Source organism: Mustela erminea, chromosome 1, assembly GCF_009829155.1.
Source record: "Mustela erminea isolate mMusErm1 chromosome 1, mMusErm1.Pri, whole genome shotgun sequence".
NCBI classification, from domain to species: domain Eukaryota; kingdom Metazoa; phylum Chordata; class Mammalia; order Carnivora; family Mustelidae; genus Mustela; species Mustela erminea.
The window spans coordinates 197,952,891-197,979,052 of record NC_045614.1 but is presented as its reverse complement, the minus strand read 5'-3'; the positions used below and the strand labels follow the sequence as shown (position 1 = coordinate 197,979,052).

Here is a 26,162-nt window from a genome sequence, read left to right as displayed (position 1 = left end):
GGCACCCCTAAATATATTTTTCTTGAGTATATGATATCTCTAATAAAAGAATATTCTAGAATATAATGAAAAGTAAGGGAGTTTTCTTACTGAAAGTATAATTCATAAGATATAGCAAAAAATACTGAATGTAACTGCAAAATATTCTCCATATACAAAACTAACAAACAAAAATACGGGTACCTTTCTTAAGAGTGAAATTCTAATTTTGATGTTTTTTAGTCTCAGTGAACTTACAGACCGTTTGTGTGTGTGTGTGTGTGTGTGTGTGTGTGTGTTCAAGTGTGAACATTATGTACATCATTTCAGGGAAATTTCAAGCTGTTTTTTTGTTGAGAGATATTATTTGGAATTAAATCGTAAGTGGCCTCATTTTCATACTTTAAAAACTTAAGGTACTGCATGTGTGGTAATATGCTTATTACATAAGCATAGTTAAAAAACCATATCATATTTTTTCCTTGGATTATCAAAAGGGCAAAATTCATCTTCAATACTCAATATTGTGATATCATGTATTGTACTAGATCCCTTAAACAATAACTTGTACATTAACTTGTTTAAGATTCAAGTATATTCTACCATCTACTGTGAATGATTAACATTTTATTTATGGTTTAGTTGTATTTGGTTTGACATTTTAACTAATATTTAGGGTGCCTGGCCAAACAAAATACTGCAATTTTTAAATCATTGACTTGATTGCACATCTCCAGTCAAAATACCAAAATTTATGTCCACTGACACAAAGCTAACCATTAACAAGTGTGGATATAATCGTTTAGGTATAAAGGTTTCACGGACCTGGCTGTTCATCAAATCATATTTTGAGCTTGTGGGAAAATAGACGTCTAAGGCTTCTTCATAAAGATTCCAAATGCACTGCTCTGGGAAAGATAGCTGCTGCACTAATTATCCCAAATTATTATTGTGTGTCTGTTTTATGCTAACTACTATTAAAATGTGGGCGATTCATGTCAACAGGGAATCCGTTCTAGTGGGTCAGGCAGATGCAGAAATACGTAAGTATAATGAAGGCGATTTAAGTACATGTACATGCACATAAATACAACAGAAGTGCAATGGGTAAGGTTCTTGTGGCAAAGGTATTAGCTCTGAGCCTAATTAGGACATTGCGGGGGGAGGGCTCAAAGAAAACTGCTGGAAGATCATGACCCCTTACCTCTAACATTTTTTGAGCACATAAAATATGATGAATACAGTCCTAAATGCTTTCCATGGATTGTCACATCAAGACTGACTATAAGAATCTAGACACACACACACACACACACACACACACACAGATAGTGGCTGAACTACAATGGAAGACAGAATTTTGCACTTGATGTTTATAAATATATTATATCAGAAATAGCATTAGGCAGGCCATTGGATTCGGGTCCCAACTTTGCTAGATCTTAATTATGTCACCTTGACGTTAATTAATTAATAAACCTCTGTTTATTAATTTGAGCTTTGGGTTTTTGATTCTGTTTTTCTTTATAGAATTATGAGTTGAACTTGTTTCTTTAACCTCTAGGAGTTTACTAACACAGAAAACAAGAGACTTCGACAAGTTAAAAATATAGGGATAGGGTTATAATATTTACCATATATAAAGAAGCATTGGCTTATATAGAGATGAAATTTGCTTTTGGCAAGAATTATAAATCCTTCAGGATAATGTTAATTATCTCATATTTATAAAAGCCTCTGGTTGGGAGTTTACACACATACATATAATTATATACATATATGTATGCAAATAATGAAAATGAAGAATAATCCTTTTTATTAATATCATTTTAATAAGTTAATATCTCTAAAACTGAAGAATGCATGAGAGAAAATCATGGGAGTTCCTTGGTGGTGAAAATATCAGGAAGCACCTGATTTTCAGGCTCCTGCATCTTCTACTTATGAATAGATGATTAACAAGACTACAAACATTATTGCATAGACTGTGAGAAGGAGAATATGTAACACTGGTTGTAAAATGAACACAGACCTTAAAAATCAAAGAACTATGTTGTCTTAGCTCCTATCACAATGGAAAGATGTCTAAGGAGAAATTATTTAAATTTAATTACGTGGCAGCTGAGCTAGGACATTTCAACTGCACTTCTATCCATGACCTTGACTGAATCTCTAATTTAAGGTTGTCAGCATAAGAAGAAACAGCGGAGCGTGTCAGGATCTAAATTTGTCATTTCCTCAAAATGGGGATCAGGAAAAGTATGTTCCAGGCCTACTGGGAGACATTAAAGAAACTTTTCAGACTGCCTTCGGATTTGATGTCAAGTTACTCTTGTTTGGTGAATGTACTTTTTTATTTTATTTTTTTGCCTTATGGCTGAGACTTCAGGCTGAACGTGCAGCCAGTGCTCATCACCACATTCCTGACACGGCACCAAACTTTCCTCCTTGGCTGTTTGCTCAGTGAAAGCTTTCACATTCTCCTGTTGTTCCCTCTCAGGCTCTGAAGGCTTTTTTCTGAACATGGTTTATTTGTGGTTGGTACCTGTGACCTGAGTAAAGCCTTACATCTTGCTGAGTGCCTGCCCGGATTCCTGAATTCTGCTTGTTCATGAGCTGGCTGAAAATGATAACAAAAGACAACACACGGACTCTGGGATCTGAACTATAAAAATCTTTGACCTGAATTTCCAAAGGTTCATAAATAATAGAATCAGGCAACTCAGTACACAAATTCACTGTACACTACCCATTTTGTGAATCAAATTGAAGAGCATAATAGGGTAAGATTTACTATCAATGAAAAACAAATCTGCCCCTGAAAATCATATTGATGACACAACACATGTTGCCCCTCTAAAACAGTATTCGGTTTATAGCAAATCTGTCTTGCATACTCTCCAAATAATTTCTATACTGCCATGAAATACCATCCTCTCTTCTAATCATCATATCTTCTGGTAAAACATTTTCAATTGTTTTTTCTTTAATGTTAGATTTTAAGAACCACAATAAATAAGATCTTCTTAAACATTTGACATTCATTCCTCACCAGTAAATCACAGTACATAAAAATACCATTCACTTTTCTCAGTTGTCACTATAATGTCCCTGGTTGAGGCCGTCATCATTACCTGGTTAACTGTAGAAGGCTGGTCCTTACGGGCTTACCAGCCAGCCTTCCAGCTTCTATTTTAAGATAACGTTACTATCCTGATTAATCTTTTCTCTAAGATCCTTTTCACACTTCTGAAATCAAAAACTTTTAAAAAGATTTATAAGGTTCCGCATTAGCTGGCCCATGCCTATTTCTGTGTCTACTTTGTCTCTATTTGAGATAACTTCGATCCTGAGGCACTCACCATCCCTAACCTACTTCCCTGCTGTCCACACGTTGCACTAGCTTCCTATCCGTCTCCTCACTTTTTGATACATTTCATCTTAATGCTTTCCAGTTTCCAAATTAAAGCACACCATGACAGTGAGGACAATATTGCTTTTCTCACAGTTCTGTACAGCACCTGAATTTATATTTGACATTCAGTAGATGTTCAGTAAGTAATAGTTAAATAAATGAGTAAAAATCCAGGTAAGTATGGATTCTGGATATCATCAGAATCATCAGAGAAGGAAAGGTACACCGACATGTGTTTCATTTTCCCAGTATGGCAGAATTTAGGACTACACTGCAGCATTAATTCTGTGGTAATACATTGTCTTTCATAGATTCTTATTGCTTATTTTGTGAGGAAGCCAGCCCCTTAAATTAACCAGGAATTAACTGCACATGTTTTTTTAATATCTAAAATACCTTGACGCTTTCTCAGTCATTGAATTTTCACATTTGATTTATGCTGAGGGAAACTACCAAGGGAATAAAAACTAATATATCCTTTGGCACATTTAGAGGATAATTCAATTAATAATTTCATAGATCCAGCTCTACTGCGTGTTCACTCATAGGCAGAATCAGCTATGGCAATTAACTGGACTCAGTCCATGTACCATGGGAATTCTAGTGGCTATGTGGAATACTAAATTAGACGTGTGCTTATTGCCAATTAACCCACCATAGTGTTGGACGTGCATTTTCTGTACTAAATTTGAACAACCAAGTTATGCATAAATCTTAGCATATTTTATGACCCTGGAGTCATAAGTGTCATATGAAGATAACGCCTATATAGAACTTCTTAGCACACACTGGGTTTTTCTTTAATTTGATTGATATCAGTTATAGAATTATTGCTGATAATAAGAAAAGTTGATTATAAGTACAGTGAATATTCTTTGTACTACTATTCTTCTTTTTCTTGTCTTAATATTTCCCTCCCTTAAATCATATATAAATATACTAATAAAAACGTTTCACTAGTTATAGTTATTTTTTCCTCTATAGCTGCTCTATATAATTGAATTTTCCATAAAGCTACAGTATTTTAGGAACTATATTATTATTTTGCACAATTTTACATAGAAATTTAGGAAATAAAGCTTAAGTGGATCTCTTTTGTAAAAATTTCTGATCTGTCAAAAGAAGAAAGACTGGTCATAAGGATATCGCAGCATTAAAATTGTTTTATAAATAATGATAGTGTTAGCTTCTTCAGAATATGCCTTAACTGTAGTACATTCTGTAATTTATGTAATTTGTGCTTATTGATGTCAAACATTTTTGGAGTTTGTCACTACTATTAGAATGGAAAAGAAAGCCCTATCAAGTAAAAAGTACATTTGTTTAATCTAGTGATGCAATTTGATATTTAAGTGATTAGTCTTACATGCAGTAAGTTTAATTCTGTTCATGAACTTATCAAACACTGATGACCTAAAATATTTCAAAAACAAACTAAAACATTTTCACTATTATAATTAAAAGTGCATGATTGTGCATTCTAGAAAGTTGCTTATTACATGCATAGAGGAGTGTCTGGATCACAATAATGGAAAACAAAAACCAGAAACCCTCAATATTATTGCCATAATACAATAACAATAACAACAATAATAATAATAGCAACATTAGAAATAATAATGATTATAACAATTAACATGGTGCTTATGACCTGTCAAGCAATGTTTAAGTAATTTATGTAATGAACAAATTAAGTTGCAATTACATCAGGTAGTATCATTACTATTTTACCTTTATATTTATTGCCTTTTAATTGAAAGGCTGAAATGTGGGAAATTATGTAAAACTCTTCTAGCTTCCTTTAAATGTCTTAAATAAAAAATGGTAACAAATTGTCACATATTTTAATATTCAAATAATCATACTATGTTTTAATTTTTATTTATCTATTTATTATTTATTTTTAAGATGTATTTATTTGAGATAGAGAGTGTGCAAATGTGAACAAGTAGGGGGACAGGCAGAGGGACAGACTCTCAGGCAGACTCCCTGCTGAGTGCAGAATGCAAGGTGGGGTTGGATCTCATGACTCTGAGATCTTAACCTGAACTAGAAACAGGACTCAGCAGCCCAACTGACTGAGCCACGCAGGCACCCCCAGAGTACTATTTAATTGGACTTAGATCACAATTTCTTTCTGCTTAACTACCATTTATGTTGGTATATATATATATATATATATATATTTATTTATTTATTTGTCAGAGGGGAGAGAGAGAACACAAGCAGGGGGAGTGGCCGGCAGAGGGAGAAGCAGGCTCCCTACTAAGCAAGAAGCCAGATGTAGAACTTGATCCCAGGACCCAGGGATCATGACCTGAGCTGAAGGCAGACGTTTAGCCCACTGAACCACCCAGGCGTCCCTGTATTTTATTTTATTTTATTTTATTTTAAGATTTTATTTATTTATTTGACAGAGAGAGAGATCACAAGGAGGCAGAAAGGCAGGCAGAGAGAGAAACAGACGGAGAGAGAGAAACAGGTCCCCCGTCAGCAGAAAGCCCAATGGGGGGGCTCTATCCCAGGACCCTGAGACCATGACCTGAGACGAAGGCAGAGGCTTAACCCACTGAGCCACCCAGGCACCCCTATATTTTATATTTTTGATGTGCATTTGATTAGAACACCTTTTCATTTAAAGAGGTGATAAGCTATCATTTTAAAATTATTTTTACATAACAAAGCAAAATATTTTAAGTCAAATGGAATAAAAGTAATTCAAGTATGATTGGAAATGAATCATGTATGATATATTTTCAGAGCACTGCACCATAGTAAACAAAAACAAAAAATGTACAGCCTCTACTAAAGTAATATTGACATGGATCTCCATCTTTAGCTTTTTCTTTGTTTTCGAGCTAAAATATGTGCATTCTTTATTTGTATTTCCCTAGGGGTAATATGCTGCCTAGCATACAGTAAGCATTAAATAAATACTAATTTAATGAATGAATGTGTGTATCAATAGGTATCCGTTTAATGAATGAATGTGTCAATAAGTATCAAGCAGCTGGTACTATACTATTATGTATAAAATCTGTATTACAAATAATCAACAGTTGTATAATAATATTATTGGATGTAAGGAGTGGAGAGATTAAATGAAAATAAGACTGAGGGCTGCCTGGATGGCTCAGCTGTTTAAGCACCTGCCTTAGGGTCAGGTCATGATCTCAAGGTCCTGGGATTAAGAACACAGTGTAAACCATAGTCTGAATGAAAAATACCACTGTATAACAAAGACATGATCAAAGAAACATTTTTTTCCCTTTATGTTTATTTTAAATGATTTTATTATTCCTTTGATTAAGTAGGTAATCAGTTTCTCAGTCACCTACAATTTTAATCCAAGCAGGCAAAAATATGTGTTTCTTTCACTTTCTTCCTTTTTTCTCCTCACTTTAGAAAAAGAGAGATATTAGGAATAATTGGCTTTGGTTTTGGGCATATTATGCTATAGTCGAAACATTTCTATTCATTCTAGGAAAGAATATTTCATTCTGCAAATCAAAAAAATTAAATAATATTTTAAGATAAATGTGTACATATTCAAGTGAAATTATCATCTTGGTTTACTAGGATATGATCTGGAATTTTTACATATCTAATCTTTATTCTTGGATAAAAGTCTAAAATAATACTCTTTAAAAATAGTTAAAATAAGCAATCATAATAAACTGTTGCTTAGGGCAAGAAAAATGGTCAAATCAATTGTTAGCATTGATAACTCTCAAGAACTGGGAGCAGAAATTCATCACATGAAATCTGAGAAAAATCACAGAAAAAAACTATTAAAAATTAGAATACCTTTTATATTATAGGGCTGACTACATTGATAATTGCTCTTATAATCTTTAGAAGACTTTTTGGCAAGCCCAAGCTAAATCAAAGATTTCTTAAATAAACAGGATTATCACTGAATTACTTGTATCTAACAAGCAATGTTTTAAATCCTGCTACAGAGGAAGCATTTTAAGATAACAAGGGTGATAAAAATAATTATTGTAAAGAGATGAATTTCTCTTATTAAGTCTTCATCTTCATCAGAGGAGCATAAATGATTTCTCTTGTCAGCGATAATAGAGCAAAGAGTAACTTTACTTCGGAAGACCTAAAGCATATGAAATAAAGTGATCTATGTGAGTAGGTGTAGTAAGGCAAACGAGTTACATAGATCTTTGAAACTGTATGCATACAGAATCAATATGATCTGATCTTAGTTTCTTCTTCAAAATACTATGATGATATCACATATCTAAAAGGATTTTGTGTGTTTTTTTATTGGCCCACTTGTATAGTTTCTATGACACATTTTTAATTATAATTGCATTAAATTACATGTTATTTTGTGATCGTTCCTAAGCTGATCCATATAAGTAGTTTCCAGCTTCCTTGGGTATACTGCAATATTTGCATATCCCATCAGTCATTTTGCATCTTTGAAAAGCACTAATAATACGCTACTTCTAATGTTATATACAATATTGTGAACCTGAGTAATTATTATGAAGGTCACTAAATGAAGATACACAAATACCATTTACTTCTTTAACATCTTTAAAACAACATAGTGAAAATTAGGTCGATTTTTCTTATTCAGTATGTGATGACACAATTCTGAAGCAATTTAGAGAGAAATGTAAATATACATGTTTTCATAAACTTGAATATCATTCATTCACAGGTAGACACTTCTGAGATGGCTTGATTTATGCAGCAGATATTTGCTCCCAAAGTCCTCCCAATAGGGGGCCATCCCCTGTTGGATTGGCGATAGGCTTAGCCACCTGACTTTCTGGATGTGACATGAGCAGCTTTGTTATGGGGCTTAATCTCTCATGCTTCTGCCATCACAAGGAAATGCCTTCATCCCTGTAGCTGTCACCTCTTCCGCCTGGCTACAAGTGTTACTGGACCCAAAGCATGGAGTTAAGCCTTGCTGCTTAACACAGAGCCCCCTACAGAATGCATCAGCTGGTTCCAGTTAAGCAGGAGAATTACTACCAAGTGTCCCTGAGTTTCGGGGTGTTTGTTATGTACAATTTTTGCGATGAATCTCACTGCACGGCTCTATTTTCTTCTCCTTGGCCCTTTTCACTGTCCTATATTACAGATTTTGCGACTTTGTTTTGTTTAGTATTTGTTTTCCTTGCTGGAGGGTAAGGCTCATAAAGTCATTTTTGCTTGCTTAGTTTAATTCTCTATACTCAACACATGGAAAAGTGCTTGGTTTGTAGGACATGCCCCATAAATAGTGTTGGGTGAAAAAATACACAATTAATATTCTAACCTAAGCATGCCTAAATTAATAAAATAACAAGTTTTGATCCATCTTTCCCATTTTACAAATCAGGAGACTTAAGTTTTAATCAGTGAGATGACTAAGATGCAGCAGATTCATTAAAATCTAAGAATGCCTGCTAATTCTCAGACAGAATATTATTTTTGTAAAGCCCAATATATTAGAAAACTACTATCTAGTTTAAATCATCACAAACACAAGTGGACTTCTGTCAGCGGACAGGCATCAAGAATACATAGATAATATTGGGAAAATCATGTTCTTGCTAGTGTCCCACTGAGATTAAAGGACAGAATTCAGAGGATGTAAGGATTTATGGCCACAGAATTCTGGCTGGATTCAAGTTGTTGGACTGGCCTTTTCCAAGACTCAGTATCATAACTTTTGGTGGCCATGGTATTTGTGGATGAAGGCGTAAAGTAGCAAATCCATTAAGGTAAGTCTACTGGCACCTTTCCTAGGGGAAGGAGGAAAGTGGAGAAGCACTGTTATGAACTGAATGTCTGTGCCTCGTCTCCACCAAAGTCACATGGAGCAACCCTGCTCCCCAACGTAACAGCACTGGGAGGCATGAGGAGCTGATAAGGTCATAAGGGTGGAGCCCTCATGAAAGGGATCAGTGCCCTTGGGGAGTCAGGAGAGAACATTGTTCCTGAACTCTGCTCTCTATCCTATGGGGACAGAAATAGAAGCCGTAGTCTGCACCAGAACCCCACCATGCTGGCTCCCTAATCAGGGACTTCCAGCCTCCAGAACCATGCAAAATAAACTCCTGTTGTTAATAAACCCCCCAATCTGTGGCATTTGTTCTAGCAGCCTAAAGGGACTAAGACAGGCTGTACGCAGTTGGCCACAGGGTCTTAGCATATCTTTCAGGATCTTCAAGACATAAAACTTAGTGAAGTCAGTCAAGTCTTAGTATGATGGGATCTTAGTGGGAAGCTTCATTCTGTGACATTCTGCACTAGTTTCATCTCTCAGGTGATCTCCATCAAAACCGGAAAACTCCCTGCTGGGCACTGAATGTTTGTGTACCCTCCCCACCCCACCCCAAATTCCTAGGTTGAAGGCCTAATCTTTAAGCTGATGGGATTTGGAAGTGGGGATCTTTGGAGGTAATTAGTTGTAGAAGTCAGGAGAGTAGAATCCCATCACAGGATTAATGCCCTTAAGGAAAGAGGAAGTGTCTCTGTGTAGTGGCACCCTGATCTTGGACTTCCAGACTGCCAAACGGTGAGAAATAAATGGTTGCATTTAAGCCATTCAGTCTGCGATATTTTGTTATCACAGCTCAAATTAAGACGCTCACTTGGTAGGAAGAACTGGGATTTCTGGGGCAAGGTCTTCAGCCCAGAGGAAGGACAGAAAGCTGTGACAACCTGGAGGCAGAGCTCACTATTTCTGGGCAGTTAAGCAGATGCCAAGAGGCAGTGATAAATCCAGTAGTTATACAATACGACTATTTTTATTTCTTTAATATTTGTTTGTTCATTTCTCAGGTTTATCTTCTCAAGAGTTGGGTATTTCCTAAAATTCCTTAACAACTTTCATCATCTTAATCTCTGAAGTACATTTGAACAAAATGATTTGATTTGAATCCAATGGTATCTATGAGAGATAGACTCGAGTAACTGATGGTATCTTTACCTGAGGAGCATGGTATTTTGAATTTTCCCAGGGGACACATGTAAAGCTTGGGTTAAAAAAATACACCTGAGCAGTAAAAGATTTTTCACCTTTTTCTTTTCATATGCCATTCTTATCTTCTTCAGATAGAGATAGCTTTATATTTCTCTAAGAGACTGTCCTTGAAATTTTCATACTGGATATAAAGCCTAAACAGTTGTTAGCATTAGAACCAACTTATTTCTACAAATGAACCCTCTTCTTTAAAGTCTGAACAGCTTAAATGTATTACGGTGACTATAAAAGTTGGGATCGTAAGACAAGATTTCAATCACAGATACAAATGTGTGCCTGCCACGACCAGGAAATTTTTCTAATTTCAAAGTATTTACTAAGATATATTTTTTAAAATATTAAAATCCTTTCACATCTTATCTACCTTATCTTGGACATGCAGCAGCTCACGCTGCTAGAATCACTGTTATCTGGAGACTGTAAAATGTTAAGAAAGTATTATGGGATAAAGCAAATTCAATTCTAGGAAAGGCATGAAAATATGGAAGTAATGTGCATCTGTTATAAGATTAATTAATATTGCCACATCCTTAAAAGGTTTCTGATATTCCTAATGCTTTTACACCACAGGAGAAAATGCACATAAATATTGCTATTATGTCTAACAAGAAACAAAAGCAGGTGCAGAAAGCTGGATGAGAAAAAAAATGTAAATGAAAAATTCAATATTTCTTAACATGCATTGTTATCATGTAACTGTTAAATTAAATTTATCACATAAAATAATTAAGTTTAATTAACAGGTAATATGCAATAAGTAGATTGTCACAATACTAATTTTAATCAAATGTACATGTAATCGGTGCTTAGTGCATTAAACCACATATCATATGCCTGTTACCTCCTTTGTTTTACAAATTGGAACTTTAGTTCAACCTATGTTTAATAGTAAGGTAATGCCTTTGAAATGTTGAAAATGAACTGGCAGGAAGCCAAGAAATCTGTTTCAGATGAAACATAAAAGAATTAAAAAAGAAAAGGGGGCTGAATCTAAAGACCTTAACTTTAGTGCTATTATAGTAAATATGGTTGGTGTCAATTATAAATGGCTTGATTCTTTTTCACTCTTTTTTAGAAATCAGAGACTGTAGCTGCTTGAATAAGGCAGGGAAGACTGTTTTGGTCAGTGTTTTATGTGTGATTTTATAGTTTTCACAGTTCCCTATACTGTCCTTGATTTAAAGACGCAGAATAAAAATATTTTTACCATTTCTAACTTGTAAATATTTATTTACAAAATAACTTCTCATAGCATTGCGTGTCAAGTTCTAAGAGTTTCAGTGGTATAATAAATTAGCTGCTAAATAAAACATCCTATCTTATAACAATACAGGCTTCAATTACCAAGGAATAAGCTTATTAGATAGCGTTAATACTTATTACTGGTGTAATATCCAATCAAAATGTCCACTAATCTTTATATGAAGGAATATAAGAGTTACTACAGTGGTGGTATCGTAAGTCTAAAAAATGTTCCAAATTTCATAATAAAATTACACTAATTTACAAGGAAAATAATTGAAAGAGAAGAGCAGGCTGACTAAATTTTAAATGAAGACCATGGTTACATATTCCAAATGATCATTTAATAATCCCCCAAATAATCCTAACTGTAGACAGATGATACCGATATGCCATTTCCTCTGTTTCTATCACAAGAATAAAATTTGAACTTCAGCAATTAATGAAATTAAGATTAATAATTATGTTAATTTTTATTTAAAATTCATCTCTCACCAGCATATTTACATAACTTTGCATAAATGAATTTTTCACCATCTTTTTCATCAACTTTAAGCATTTTTATGATTCAGTTTTGATAAATTATATTATCCAAGAGGTAATAATCTTATATAATTGTAAGAGGTTATAGCATAGAGAAGAGGTCAGGCACATGGATGGGAAAACTTTAGCATACTAAAGCTAATATTTATTCTTAAATGTAGTATAAGTTTGGAAAAGTGGGCTAGGATCCCAACATATTTTGTATTGTCCTAGAAATCATGAGTAATTTTAATTGTGAAAAATAAAGAATGTTCATTAAGGTATATGAAGAAATAGTATAAAAATTTGGATTAATCAAAAAGGAAGGTACACTTCTAGAGACTTACAAATAATTGTAATGACTATTTAAATGATATTCATCATGAGGAGAAAACCAGAAGTAACGTCTTGTATATAGCATCCCTGTGTAGGTTAGAACCACAGGAGAAGCTCCTTTCAGTTGGAAATTTTTAAAAAAAGAAGAAGGAAAAATGTCAATGGAATGCTCAATTAAGTATGTTTATTCATCTTAAAATATAAGACATTTTCTTCTGTTTTACTTAAAATTTAGCCTTTATCAGTAGAATTATCTTTCTATAGCTGAAGGATACTATTAAAAACTTTGAGCATCTATTCTAAACCTCAGCTAAAGTTATACTGTCTCTTAATTTAAATCTGAAGTGATTTACACATGGAGAACTTAATACACTTTTTAGGATAATTAAGGTTTGTGTAGAAATAAATGAAATTGACTGCAGAGAATATCAATATACTGAAAAGGGAAAGAGAAACTCAACTCCTTTTAGGACTTTGCATTTTAAATAATCTTTGATTGAAGTAATGCTTTGTTTGCAAATATATGATTTATAAAAAATAAAAGCCAAAAATGAAATTTGAAAAAAAAGTAGAAGGAAGAAATATACAAAAACTCAAAAAAAAAAAAAAAACCCTGAAATTAAAACATTCGTATCTTGGTTCCAGAAATGAGAGAAAATAATATTTTTATGATTTAAGGTCGTATGAAGAATATATAGAAATTTCTGCTTCCATAATGGCAGTATAAGCTTGTGATTGCCCATCTCTCCTACTGGGATGATTAAAAGCTCCAGAGATGACTCAAACTAAACAAAAATTACAAAAACAATAGCAAAAGTCACTACCTAAGGCTTCTATAAACAAAATCAATGAGATTGTGGAAGATAATTAAAGTTGCTTTCCCACTTCTTTTTCTCTCTTATGACTTTGTATAGAGGGCAGGCCATAGCTGAGGTGCCTCACGGTGATACTGGAGTAAAAATCTATCCAGAAGTGCAGAGTTCCTTGGGAGAAGCAAATACAGGATGAGTAGGAAGGGGACAATCCCAAATAGGGATCATAAAAGGAGATGCCATAATTCTTCATATAAGTCACAAAAATCAGCCCAAGTCCTGAGCTTTGAATGCATGGGACAGGCACAAACTCATATAGCAAAGGCTTTAAGAAGTTATTTGAGATTTGAGTCACTGCTTATAGTAGGCAACACAGAATTTAGGGGGGAATATCTGCTTAATACATTTTTTTCCAGATGTTTGTCAAAAGTCTTAGAGTCTGCATGACATAATATTTACAGTACCCAGGATTCAAACCAACATTTCTTGATATTCAATGAACCAGAAGAACATGACCAATTCTTTTTTTTTTTTTAATTAACATATAATGTATTACTTGTTTCAGGGGTACAAGTCTGTGATTCATCAGTCTTACACAATTCACAGCACACACCATAACATATACCCTCCCCAATGTCTGTCACCCAACCACCCAATCCCACCCCCCCTAAAGATAATCAACACATGCATTCCAAGATGACCCAGATGTTGAGTCTATCAGATTTTAGATTTATAGATTTTAGAGTGGCTATTCTAACTATGCTCCATGAAATAAAGAGGAGAATATGTAAAATGAGTAAGAATTTTAAAAAGTCAGCAGAGAAACAGAAAATATGAAACAAAACAACATTAGAAATTCAGGAAAAAAAATACTGTCTTAAAGAACTCACTGATTAGGGCTTAGGAGCAAAAAGGAGATGATGGAATAAAAGTTCTGTTAATTTGAATTTAAAACTGCAGAAGTTATATAATCTAAAGAATGGTGAATAGTTAAACTATATAAAACTGAACAGTATCTCGGAGATTATTTTTAGGTTATTTTAAAAGGTCTAACATGCCTAAGTTAAGCCCAAGAGATGAGAAAGAGATTAGGAAAGAACTGATAAGAATAAATAATGTCTAAAAATGCTCCACTATAGACGAATACAAATTTACAGATTCAAGAAGCTCAGTACACCCCAAACAGGATAATTCAAAGAAAACTGCACCTAACCCAACCCAATCAAAACAATGAATAATACAGATAAAGTAACCTGAAAGCAGCTAGTGAGTAACGACACGTGGCATACGAGGAATTCACAATTCAAATCATCTTGAATTTCTCATCAGAAACCAAAGAGGTTAGATGACAGTGGAACAAAGTCTTTGAAAAAATGGCAAACCATAATTCCTTCCAGGTGGAAAAAGGAAAAAAAAAAAAAAAATCCTTCAGGAATGAAGGATGAGGAGAATATTTCCAGATTGGGGGGGCAAAAAAAAAAGAATCTATCCCAAATACATGCAGTCAAAATTAATGGAGAAGAAATTTCTTCAGGCTGAAAGAGTAAAACATATTAAAAAAAAATAATTGGGTCTTTAGAGATGAAGAAAGAGTGAAATAAGTGGTAGATGGATAAGTAAATTAAAATATTTTCTTTTTTTTAAGATTTTATTTATTTATTTGACAGAGATCACAAACAGGCCGAGAGGCAGGCAGAGAGAGACAGAGAGAGAGAGGAGGAAGCAGGCTCCCCACTGAGCAAAGACCCCAATGTGGTGCTCAATCCCAGGACTCTGGGATCATGACCTGAGCCGAAGGCAGAGGCTTTAACCCACTGAGCCACCCAGGGGCCCCTAAAATATTTTGTCTTCAATTCCTAAAAATCTGTATGACTGTTCAATACAAAATTTATCATAAATTATGGTGAGATTTCAGTGAATGTAGATGTAATACCTCTGAAATCAATAGGAACAAAAAAATTCCTAGAGAATCACTTAAGAAAAACAATACAAAAAGTATATTGCCAACATAGAAATAAAAATAAATAATTAATATCTCATATAACTCAAAATAATGCAGAAAAAAACAAATAGAATATGAAAAAAACAGAGGGAAAACACAGAAAACAAAATTTTATACCTGAATGAAATCATATCAAATACAGCATTCAGTTTAATAGTCTAGCCTATGAACTATGGACAAAATATAGTCCAAGGACCTCGTATATGCGTGCTTACAGTTAAGAACGGTTTTTACATTTTTAATTGTTGTAAGAGAAAAATGCACAAGTTTTTAAGATAGTTTCTAGGTGACAGAGACCATATAAGGAAAATTTAAAATATTTATTACTTGGCCCATTTCCTGCTGATTCCTACTTCAAACATTAATGTTAAGTTACAGATTGACAGAATTAATAAAAAAGCAACACTTTGTCATATGCTGCCTAAAAAGACACAATTTAATTTCACATAAAAGTGCAACAAGGTGGAAAGTAAATAATTGAAAAAAGGGTGTATAAACAGTAAGCATAGGGAAGTATGAGTAGTTATCTGAATATTAGATAAATATATATTAAAGCAAATGATTACTGGAGAAAATGAAAGAAATAATTCATGAGGAAGATGTGTGGGAGAGAGGGCAATGACCTACCCCTGATATTCACATCATAACCTCTGGAACCTGTAAGTATGTTATTCTACAGCAAAGAGAACTTTGCTGCTGTGATAAAGTTAAAGATGTTGAGTTGAGAAGAATATCCTGAATTATCCAATGTGGGTCTCCTGTAATGAAAAGTCAGAGACAGAGAAGATGTGAGAAAAGCAGCAGAATTAGAGTGGGGTGATGTGAGAGAGACTCCATCTGCCTTTGCTGGCTTTAAAGATGGAAGCAGACCAAGAGCCAAAAAATGTGGGCAGATTCTAGAAGCTGAAAGGGACAGAAAACAATCTCCACAAAAGAACACAAAGGAATACAGCCCTACCAACATTTCATTCCAGTGAAAATCCTTTTGAACCGCTGACCTCCAGAACTAAAAGAGAACATAGTTGTGTTGTTTCTAGCAATTAAGTTTGTTGTCACTGGTTTTAGCAGGGAAAAAAAAGAATACAATTTAACAAGCTATACACGGGCATGGCCTCACTGAGCCTAAAGATACCTGACGCAAAAATCAACAGGATTAAAGTGAGAGAGATATGTTCGCAATCATGGAGGAGGGTTTTAACACCTCTCACTCTGCTCTCACTCTGATTAAACAGCTATGTAAAAAAAGTCAGTAAAGACAGAAGATTCAAACAACACTGTCACCTACCTCTATCTAATTGAGATTTCTAGAACACAGCATTCTATATCTGCAGAATACACATGCTTCTTAAACACACTGTGTAGTCACTGTAGATCATTTGCGGTGACATATATCTCAATAAATAAAAAAGAATTTAAAAAATCACACAGCAGAGTATTTTTAAACAGAACTAAATGATATTAGTAATGAATAACAGCAAAATATCTAGGAAAACATTAAATATCTGGAGATTAAATCTTTACAAATAAATACGGACCAAAGAGGAAATCACGAGAAAAAATTAGAAAATATTTTCAACTATTTGAATGACAACAAAAATACAACATATCATAATTTGGGGGTTGTGCTGAAATATTCTTTAGCGGGAAGTTTAGAGTTTTATATGGTTATATTAGAAAATAAGATATATCTAAAGTAATAACCTAATATTTCACTTCAAGAATTTATAACCAAAGTTTAAAGCAAGTCCAAAATATATAGAATGGAAGTAATGAAATTAAAATGGAAACTAACAAATTAGAAAATAGACTTATATATAAAGAATGTAAATTAACAAAACCCAAAGCTAGTGTTTTGTAAATATCAACAGTATTGGCAAATCCTTGGTTAGAAAGAGGAAAGTCTTTTCAAAAATAGGGCTGAATTATTTTGATAGATGTATGAAAAAATATGTATTGACTCCATAAAAATAAATCCAAAACAGATCACAGATTTAATGCAAAATCTAAATCAACAAAACATTAAAAGAAAGCCTAGGGGGCGCTTGGGTGGTTCAGTTAGTTAAGCATCTGCCTTAGGCTCAGGTTATGATCCCTGGGGGTCCTGGAATCCAGTCTTGCATCAGGCTCCTTGCTTAGTAGGAAATCTGCTTCCCCTTTCCCTCTGTCCCTCCCACTGCCTGTGCTCTCTCTGTCCAACAAATTAAAAAACAATCTTTTTTAAAAAAATCTTTAAAAATAAAAATAAAATAAAAAAGAATGTTTAGACGTAAATCTTTGTGCCTTTGCTTAGATGATGATTTCTTAAATGGAACAGGAACAGCATCACATATGAGTTCAATTTGATAAGCTGGACTTGAGCAAAATTTAAATCGTTTGCTCTTCCAAGAATCATGTTTATTTTAGAAAAAGAGAACTATGTCCACTCAATGTTCAAAAATGTACACAAAAGTTTTTTGTAGTAGCCCTAAACTGAAAATAACCAAAGGCTCATCAACAGGTGAATAAACAAACTCTGTTTTGCCCATATAATGCAAAGACAAGGACACATTATAAATTTTTGATTCATATTCAACATATCAACGCATGCTGACTGAAAGTGCTTAGCAAAAAATTAAAATTAAAGTGATGTATGATTCTGTATATAAAGTTCTGGAAGTGCAACTAAATTATAGTGCCAGAAAGTAGACTAACATTTGCTTGGGAGGGAGAGTAAATGAATAAATACATTACAAAGGAGCTTTAGAAAATTGATGGGGGTGATGTAAATGTTTGTTTAGATGATGTAACAGATTTGCAGGCACACCCATATGTCAAAACTGATCACATTTTGCCCTTCATAAATTGGCATTGTACTGTGGTCCAACTATATTTCAGTAAAGTTGTCAACAGGGGATATTTATTGTTCTAATTATTTTTACTAAAGAAGAATGAAATTAAATATTTAATTTCTTAAAAAAAAAGAAAAATTGATCATGTGCTCTGAAAACTATCAAAAAATAAAACAAAAATTATTCTTAAACAATGGTTTAATAGTTAAAAAAACCTGTTTTATGATTTTTGAAATAGTTTTATCTAACCAGCTTCAATCAACAAGAAACAACAATCTCAAGGAATGTTCAAAGAATTCTCAAAACATTCTTTTACAAAGCAAGGTTTTTAAAAATCCTTCCTAAATAAGAGATACTATTTGCTCATGAGCTTTATTCTAAACATTTACTTCAGAAAATTAAACAGGCTGACCAATGTTTCAACCTTTAAAGCAGAGGAGGAATACCTCTGTGATCAAAAGCAACTTGCACCCTGTAGTATCAATCCTTGAAAAACAGAGTGCCCTAAGTACTTTTTTTTGGTATTAAAGTATTTATTTTATTAAAAGATCTCAAGAACATGCACTTCTGTACTCATATATACAATCATGTGTTTACCCCATTATTTTCTATCTAGTTGAAAACTAATAACTACAAATCTCACATCATTTTATATCAGCATTTCGTATTATCTTGATATTTTTCTCCATCCATCACTTCAAAATTTGAATTCAAGTTGAGGTTTGATTTAAATCTCTGTCAATCCCAGTGTTCTAATAAAGCATGAGCTCTGTTTTATTTATTTTGTGTCCACAGTCACTCAGTACTTATTCTAAATCTTAAACAGCTCAATGAAAACACCCTAAATTTGATCTAGTATGGTTTTTTAAAATTCTTTTCAATGAGGTTTTAAAACATAGACACAGAAATTATAGATCTTAATTTTTTATTTATTTCATAATTAAAACTTAGGTAGGCATGCTTGGAGGGCAATTCAGAAGTTCTAGGACACCTTTGAAGGATGTGGCTATGCATTTTTAAATGGTTAGGTATGATGAAACCCCAAGAATTTCTTCCTTCAACCCTCTTAATTTACGTATATGGAAACTGAGGTCCCAGGGATGCAGGTCACACAACTAATTAGCATCAATCCTAGCACTGGTATAGCTACCCAATATTTGCCTGTAAGACCCTGTCAGCCTCATTGTGTTTTGGAAGCATTGACAGTGCTCATTTCTCCAGAGCTCCACTTTTCTGCATACTTACAGCAGTGATTTAGTGATAATTCTATGGTATGTCAAATAAGCTTTTAAATATTTACAAAATGCAAAGAAAAAAAAAAAACTAAGTTTAGTTTTATTAAGAGAATATGATTCCTACCACTATTTTAGCACAGTGAGAAGAGGCTAGGAGAAGTCTATGAACTTGCCCTCCAAACAGGTTGGACAGCTCTAATATAAATCATGTTTTGGCACCCTTAAATTTTTGCTAATGTAGATTCACATTAAAGAAAAAGAAAAAAAAATAATAAAGCAAATTTTGGATTTAAATACATATTTTGAATTACAAAATCTAAACAAACGTGTTGAAAGTTTGAGAAATAGTTCTAATTTGTTGCAAGTGCTGATGACTTGAAAAAGAAATTTATATATCTTAATACATAGCTTATTAATATATATATGTATAAAATAATGAAAAAATAACAGAAAACACTATTAGGAAAAAAGCTAAATTAGTTATTAGTATCACTTCTTTCTCTGTGTGTCCTGAATAACATGGCTTTTTCGTTTCTTTGATTTTTTTTAAGAAATACGATGGCAATTAAACAACTTTTTGGAGATTCTCTAGCTTTAGCAAATGAAACCTGTATTTTGTGAAATAATTATTTAATATCCTTCATAATTTTTTGCAATTGTATAAGTGGACTTTCCATGAATTTCTTAATAAGAACACTTATGAATATGTAAAATAATATGGATTATTTGTGTCTGTTCTTGAGGAAGTATTTGCTTTCTAGAGACATTCTCAAAAAGAAAATAATCTTATTTCACAGTTATCACCACCTTCTATCGATATTAATGTACTAGAAATTCTCCAATAGTAATGTTTTGTCGATCAGAGTATCTTATACACTCCCACTATGACAGTTATGTCCCTTGAACATCAGAGAGTCTCCAACATTAATGATTCTTGAATATTTATTGAAAATAATATTAAATTTCTTCCCTTTTATGAACATATATATGATATTATCCTAAAATCCCACTCAATGATATAAAGTGGATTGTGCGTTTAAATCAGCCCTCATATTCTCCAAATCTCAGGTCATAATTCCCACTTACAGACAACAAGCATTATTCTGATAAAATATGAATGTTGATATATTCAATCATTTTAAAAACACTACTTCATATCTTATGAGAATTAAAATAATTCAACAAAATAACTACTCAGGTGAAACACAGGACCGTTAATATTATAAGCAAACAGATAAAACTCTAAGGAGATACTAACCAATAACTGACAACTAAAGCAATTCAATTTATACTGTGTTTGGCTTAAACACCGCAAAAAAGAAAATCACAATTTTCTGAATGAGCAGTATCAAAACCATTAAATTTATAGCACTGTGAAATGTCCTATAACATCCACTAGATGTCTCTAATAACTGACTATGAATGGCCACGTTAGTTCTAGGGCTATCAGTCAAATACCGAATCCTGAACTACAGAGGTATTTGGAGGATCCTACTAAAATTCGTATTTTTCAAAGCAGACAAAGTTGTTTTAATAAATATACAAAAGGAAAATGACTTACATTCAATATCAAGGTACATGCTCTTTTGGTGCCCTCCAATCCTACTCGCAGCTTCACAGTCATATCTCCCTGAATCTGACAACTTCACATCTTGAATATGCAGCGAGGAGCTTCCATGCTGCCCTTTGACTTCGATACGGCCGTCTGGGCTCTGTTTACATCGATTCAGGAAAAAGAAAGATTTTACGCTTGTTTTGTGTGAAAATGATGACCAAACATAGGGTGCTTATCACATATATGATAAATGAAAATAATGTCTTACCTGCATTACTTTTTTTTTTTTTTTTTTGAAAGCAATGTTTCTGCATTTATGACTTAATGATTTTGGCTTTTCCGTTGTACCTGCCCACCTGCTTACAGGGACAGTAACATGTAGTAAAAACTTCAACACGTGTTTTATCAAACCCTTTTATTTAGTGCACTCTAAAAAGCTGGCATGTTCTTCTAGGAAGGGCTTTGTTGGCTTCCAATTACGCTTCTTGAAAACATAACAGAACAACAATGCCTATTCAATTCTAGCTGAAACCCCCCAGTGAAAATGATATTCCTCCTTCAGGTTAGTTTCCTGTTTCACCGTGTAAAGACAATGTATCAAGATGTATGAAAATTAAAGCCTTGAAGAAGAATTTATAGTTATTTTGGAATAAATGAAACAGCACTGTTCATAAGCCTATGTAGTACATTACTCATAACAGATAAATTATTAAAAACAGCACTATATAAGTCCTTCTTAGAAAGTCAATGGAAACAACATGAAAAAGATTAATCACATGCTCCATGAATATTGATGCAAATCAAGGACTTGCTTTTAATCCAATAGCCTATAGATTACATTTCAAATAAGAATTCTTGTGTGCAACCTAATTGATATACCTACAATTGTTTTCTTAAATCACTTAAATACCATTATAGCACACATATTAAGACAGAGATAGTTTACTTACGGCATTTTATTTTGTACAATCAGGGAATAGAGTGAAATTTGCATTTTATAGTTCACTTGTATACATGTACTTTACTATTATTGAATTGATTGTTTTCAGTATTTGAGGTTTTGTGCCTCAATAAAAACTGCATGGCACACATTCGTTTTGAAATATGTGAGTTATAATGTAATAATATAATGGTTGTTTAAGTTTCTATATAACTGAAATTCAAATAAATTTCAATACATGTACTTTGTATTATTAAAACTTATTTTCTTTTATTTATATCAACAGACTATTTTAAGCTCTTTTTCAAACATGAATTTGATTGGGACACAATATGATCACTTTTTTTGCTTTCTAGTTTTACACAGGCATGCAGTTACTGTACAACCAAACCAGTCACTCATAATTCATTTACTATCATTATCGTAAAAATGTTCTTCAAAAACAAAGAAACAAAAACATGCTGGGAATGTATTATGCAACCCAGATCAGGCCAAAAATATGTTCCCCAATTCTCAAGTATTGCTAAAAAATAGTAAGGTGAAGCTTTCAAGCAGAAGGGATTCTCTGCTGCCAATATTTAAGATGTTCGTCTGCCAACCCAATTACTTACTTGAGAGGAAAGAAAAAAAAATTGCAGAAACTCACAGAAGTTAAAATTAGAATGAGTAAACTCAAAAGCAGAATGGCCAATTTGTTATACAAAGTAACTAATTACTTTTTGATATAAATGGGTTAGTAGTTCCTTACCTTATCGCTCCTCTAACTATCATGGGACCCTCGGGAACTACCCTTCCTTCCTTAAGTGCAGACTTCCCTTGGCTTTCAGGACACCCATACTCTCGTATTTTTTCTTCCACTGTTTCTTTCCTGGCTACTCTTTAGTCTGCGTTGCAGCTTCCTCTCTCCCTGGGGACCCCTGGTTTCTGTCATGGATGCAACCAATGCACTCTGCTTAAGACACCCTCAACCCCTCCCATACTAGCAGCTGTGATCTCTAGTCACTCCTCCTCCCGGCAGGATCCCTCTCTCCTTGGAGAGCTATGGAACCAGATATGGCTCTTTCAGGGCATGCCCATTTGATGTTTCTCAAACCAGCATGTGCAGATCGGAACATACCACTCCCTCACCCAGCATCACCAGCTCTACTCCTGCGGTCTTCCCCTCTGTGAATGGTACAGATTCTTTCTCATGCCCCATGCTGGACTACATCTTCAGTTTGAATCAGTTTTTGAACATTTACCTGTTTATAATTTAAATGATGGTAAATGTCAGTTTACCATCGTGTTCAAAATTATCACCTTCAACGTCTAGCCACTGTGTTTCCAAGGACGTCTCTGCTCTCTGCTTCACCTATTTGCAGTCTTAGTCATGCTGCTGAGTTCGAGGAACACTAAGGGGCGTCTCTGGATTTCAGAAACAACAATCACTTTCAGGGTGAATGTGACCGAAAAAGATTCCCTGACTCTGCAAAAGCCATCAGCATGATGTGATTCCCTATATTCCTCTAGCAAATTCTCATTGCAGATGCAGAAATTATTTCTTTTTGTAGCTAAGAATGTTTTTTTAAAAAAGCAAACTTTTAATTCTCACAAAAATTTCATGAAGATTTCATATCCTCCCTGCTCTATAATAATGAATAACACTGTATTGATTTCTGAATAACTTCCCTGACTTTCTAAGACATCACTTTTCTGTCTGAGCACACTTCAAAATTTGGATACCATTAATTTGACTTCCAATTAATCTGAATTACTGTCATTTCCGTAAGTACCGTCCACAGCCCTGCCTCAACCTTTCCCCCTTCCCCCCTTCCATATATACATGGCAGGATTCTCTCATCATTCCCTTAATTTCTTGGGAAAATATCAAATTATGTTAAAAAATTGACTATTGTATATAATTATTAAATGTACTACTTTGAAGTCTGTACTTTTCCAAGGACACACTACTTTTTCTAATCTTATTAGAACTTCAGAATTTACCCTGTAGGGTGATATTATAGATGGACAAATGTGAGAACATTTTTATTTTTATGGTACTTTATGTTAAAGTCACCTGGACTAGTACCAAGGACAGAAACATTATATTCTAATATCTTTAAAGCAAATTAAGTTATAGTGAAATTTACATGTAGTAAAGAAAAAGTATACCTCCAGCTATTACTATGAGTTAAAAACTTACATTTAGTATCTTTATTAATGGGATAAAATACCATTTTAATAATACAAAACAAATTATTCATTTTTCTGTTAGGAAAAATATTGTTCTTTCACAGAATTGAAAGGCAAATATAGTCCTTTGAAAATAAACAGGTCCTCATGTTATTAACTATTATAAGTGATATGGTATTTGTCTTACAAAAATCTATTGGTGTCTATAAAATTAGTATGATACTAGTAAAGATGTTGGAATTGAAAAGTTATTTTCAATGTATCTGGAATTATTAACAGGAAGAACAGAATTTCTTTGGGAAGGTGTGTGATTCCCTGGGAAATCATAAGTCATTTTCAGACTTGACATTGGCTCTATAGTAATTATAACATTCATTTGTCTCAAATACTTACACTAGAAGACCAAAGTCATTCCCTCTCATATCTGACATTTCAAAGGACATCTTTCTCTTTGTGCTACAAAAAAGCATTACACATTTCTGAAAGAAAATTAATTTATATCTTGGCTTTGATTCACCACCTACTGAAGATTCATTTAAGACATCTGATATTTGATTGAAACAGGTTAATGGGCATATTAGCTGTCCATCTAGTATTTTCAGGTTCTATCAATGCATTAGGTAAGATGATTAGAAAGTAAAGTGCCTGACTATACATTATTACTCCAATCCTTTACAGAAAGGCACTTTTTGAAATTTGATTTAGTGTTATATTTTTGCCTTTCCAGAAGGTCAGTTTAAGAACTGTTTATTTGAATGGTATTTCAATATTTTTATAAAATGGTTATTTATAGAGTTTATTGAAAAAACGGTCATTTATAGAGTTTACTGTCCTTCCAAGAATCACTTGATAAAATACCTATATGATAATTACCTTCTGGAGTTTAGTTCCAACACAAATATTCTGCTGCCCCTTTTAATTGTGGGACATTTGAAATTATACAAGGTATTGTGTTTATAGGTTGTTTTTGTGACTTGACCTGACTAAACATTTACTGCCAAGTTTAGAACCCACTTGTAGGACACAACACATTTGAGGTGACAGTATTCCCCATCTTTCTTCATACCGTTGTCATTGACCTCTTTGGTCTTTTCGGAGATTGGTGAATCCTGTCAATTAGTTACTCAGCAATTTTTTTCTTGTGCAATTATTTTACAAGAAGCACCCAGGCACTGGGGATACATGTTGAGCAAATCTGAACAATTTTTACCCTTTGGTAAATAAAAGTTCAGGAGATAATAATTTTTAAAAAATAATACAAATAAACTGAAAAGTACCATGTAGGAATACCAAAGTTTCATCTTGGTGGTGAGTCAGTAGAGGGGTGGGGTAGAGTTAGAAGAATGTTCCCTGATAAACTGAGGTATGTATTATGACCTGAAAATCGTGAAAGAGGAGCAGATTTGTGAGAGAATTCCAAGCCTATATCCAGAAGTCATATGAAGGAACTGAGAGAAACAGGCAGGCACAGAGAAGAGAGTCAGAGCACATGGGATCCCCTGATGTTGGATGGGCAAGCAGAGACAGCATGCCGAACCCTAGATGAATACAGACATACAGAAAACATGCACCCCTTGATTATACATTTTGGTTGCTTTTTTGTAAGGATGTTATATCTCTACTGGCTGTAAATTAAATACAACTTCAAATACTTAGCAGTAATGTCAAAGCATAACCACTAATTAAATAAACTTTCCAAAGGTTACTGGCATTAATTCACCCAAACTAACCTCTCAAAATTGTGTTAACATTGTGTTAAGTTGAATAATTTCTGCAAAAAATTTCAGAAGAAAGATTCTCTTCCTTTCCTTATAAGATTCATATCCTTACTCTTAGCATTAATTTCTCTGTGCTCTGAGCTTGCTCTCAACATCTTAATTTTCTTCCTATTTTGATTACCTAACCTGAACTTTTGTACAACTGCTTTTTTCCTAGCATTGCAAATTCATGTAAGGAAGAGTAACATGGACAATGTAACTTCTAAGTTACATATTTTTCCCTACATTCTAGTGCCCTCTTCCTCTTTGTACATAGTGTCAATAATTTACTCAAGAAGTAGGAACTGAATAAAACACTGATAGCAGGTAACAATGGTAGTTGGCGGTATTTTAAATGTTTTAC

General features: G+C 33.6%; 1 protein-coding gene across 2 annotated transcripts in view; it reads right to left on the bottom strand.

Annotated features, from left to right (window-relative positions):
• The window catches only part of NCAM2 (neural cell adhesion molecule 2), a 515,285-nt gene that overhangs the window by 118,482 nt on the left and 370,641 nt on the right, over positions 1-26,162 (bottom strand). For both annotated transcript variants that reach the window (XM_032353026.1, XM_032353033.1), the window contains exon 9: positions 20,936-21,086. In XM_032353026.1, the coding sequence (XP_032208917.1) occupies positions 20,936-21,086 (151 nt within the window). The remainder of the gene's footprint in view (positions 1-20,935; positions 21,087-26,162) is intronic.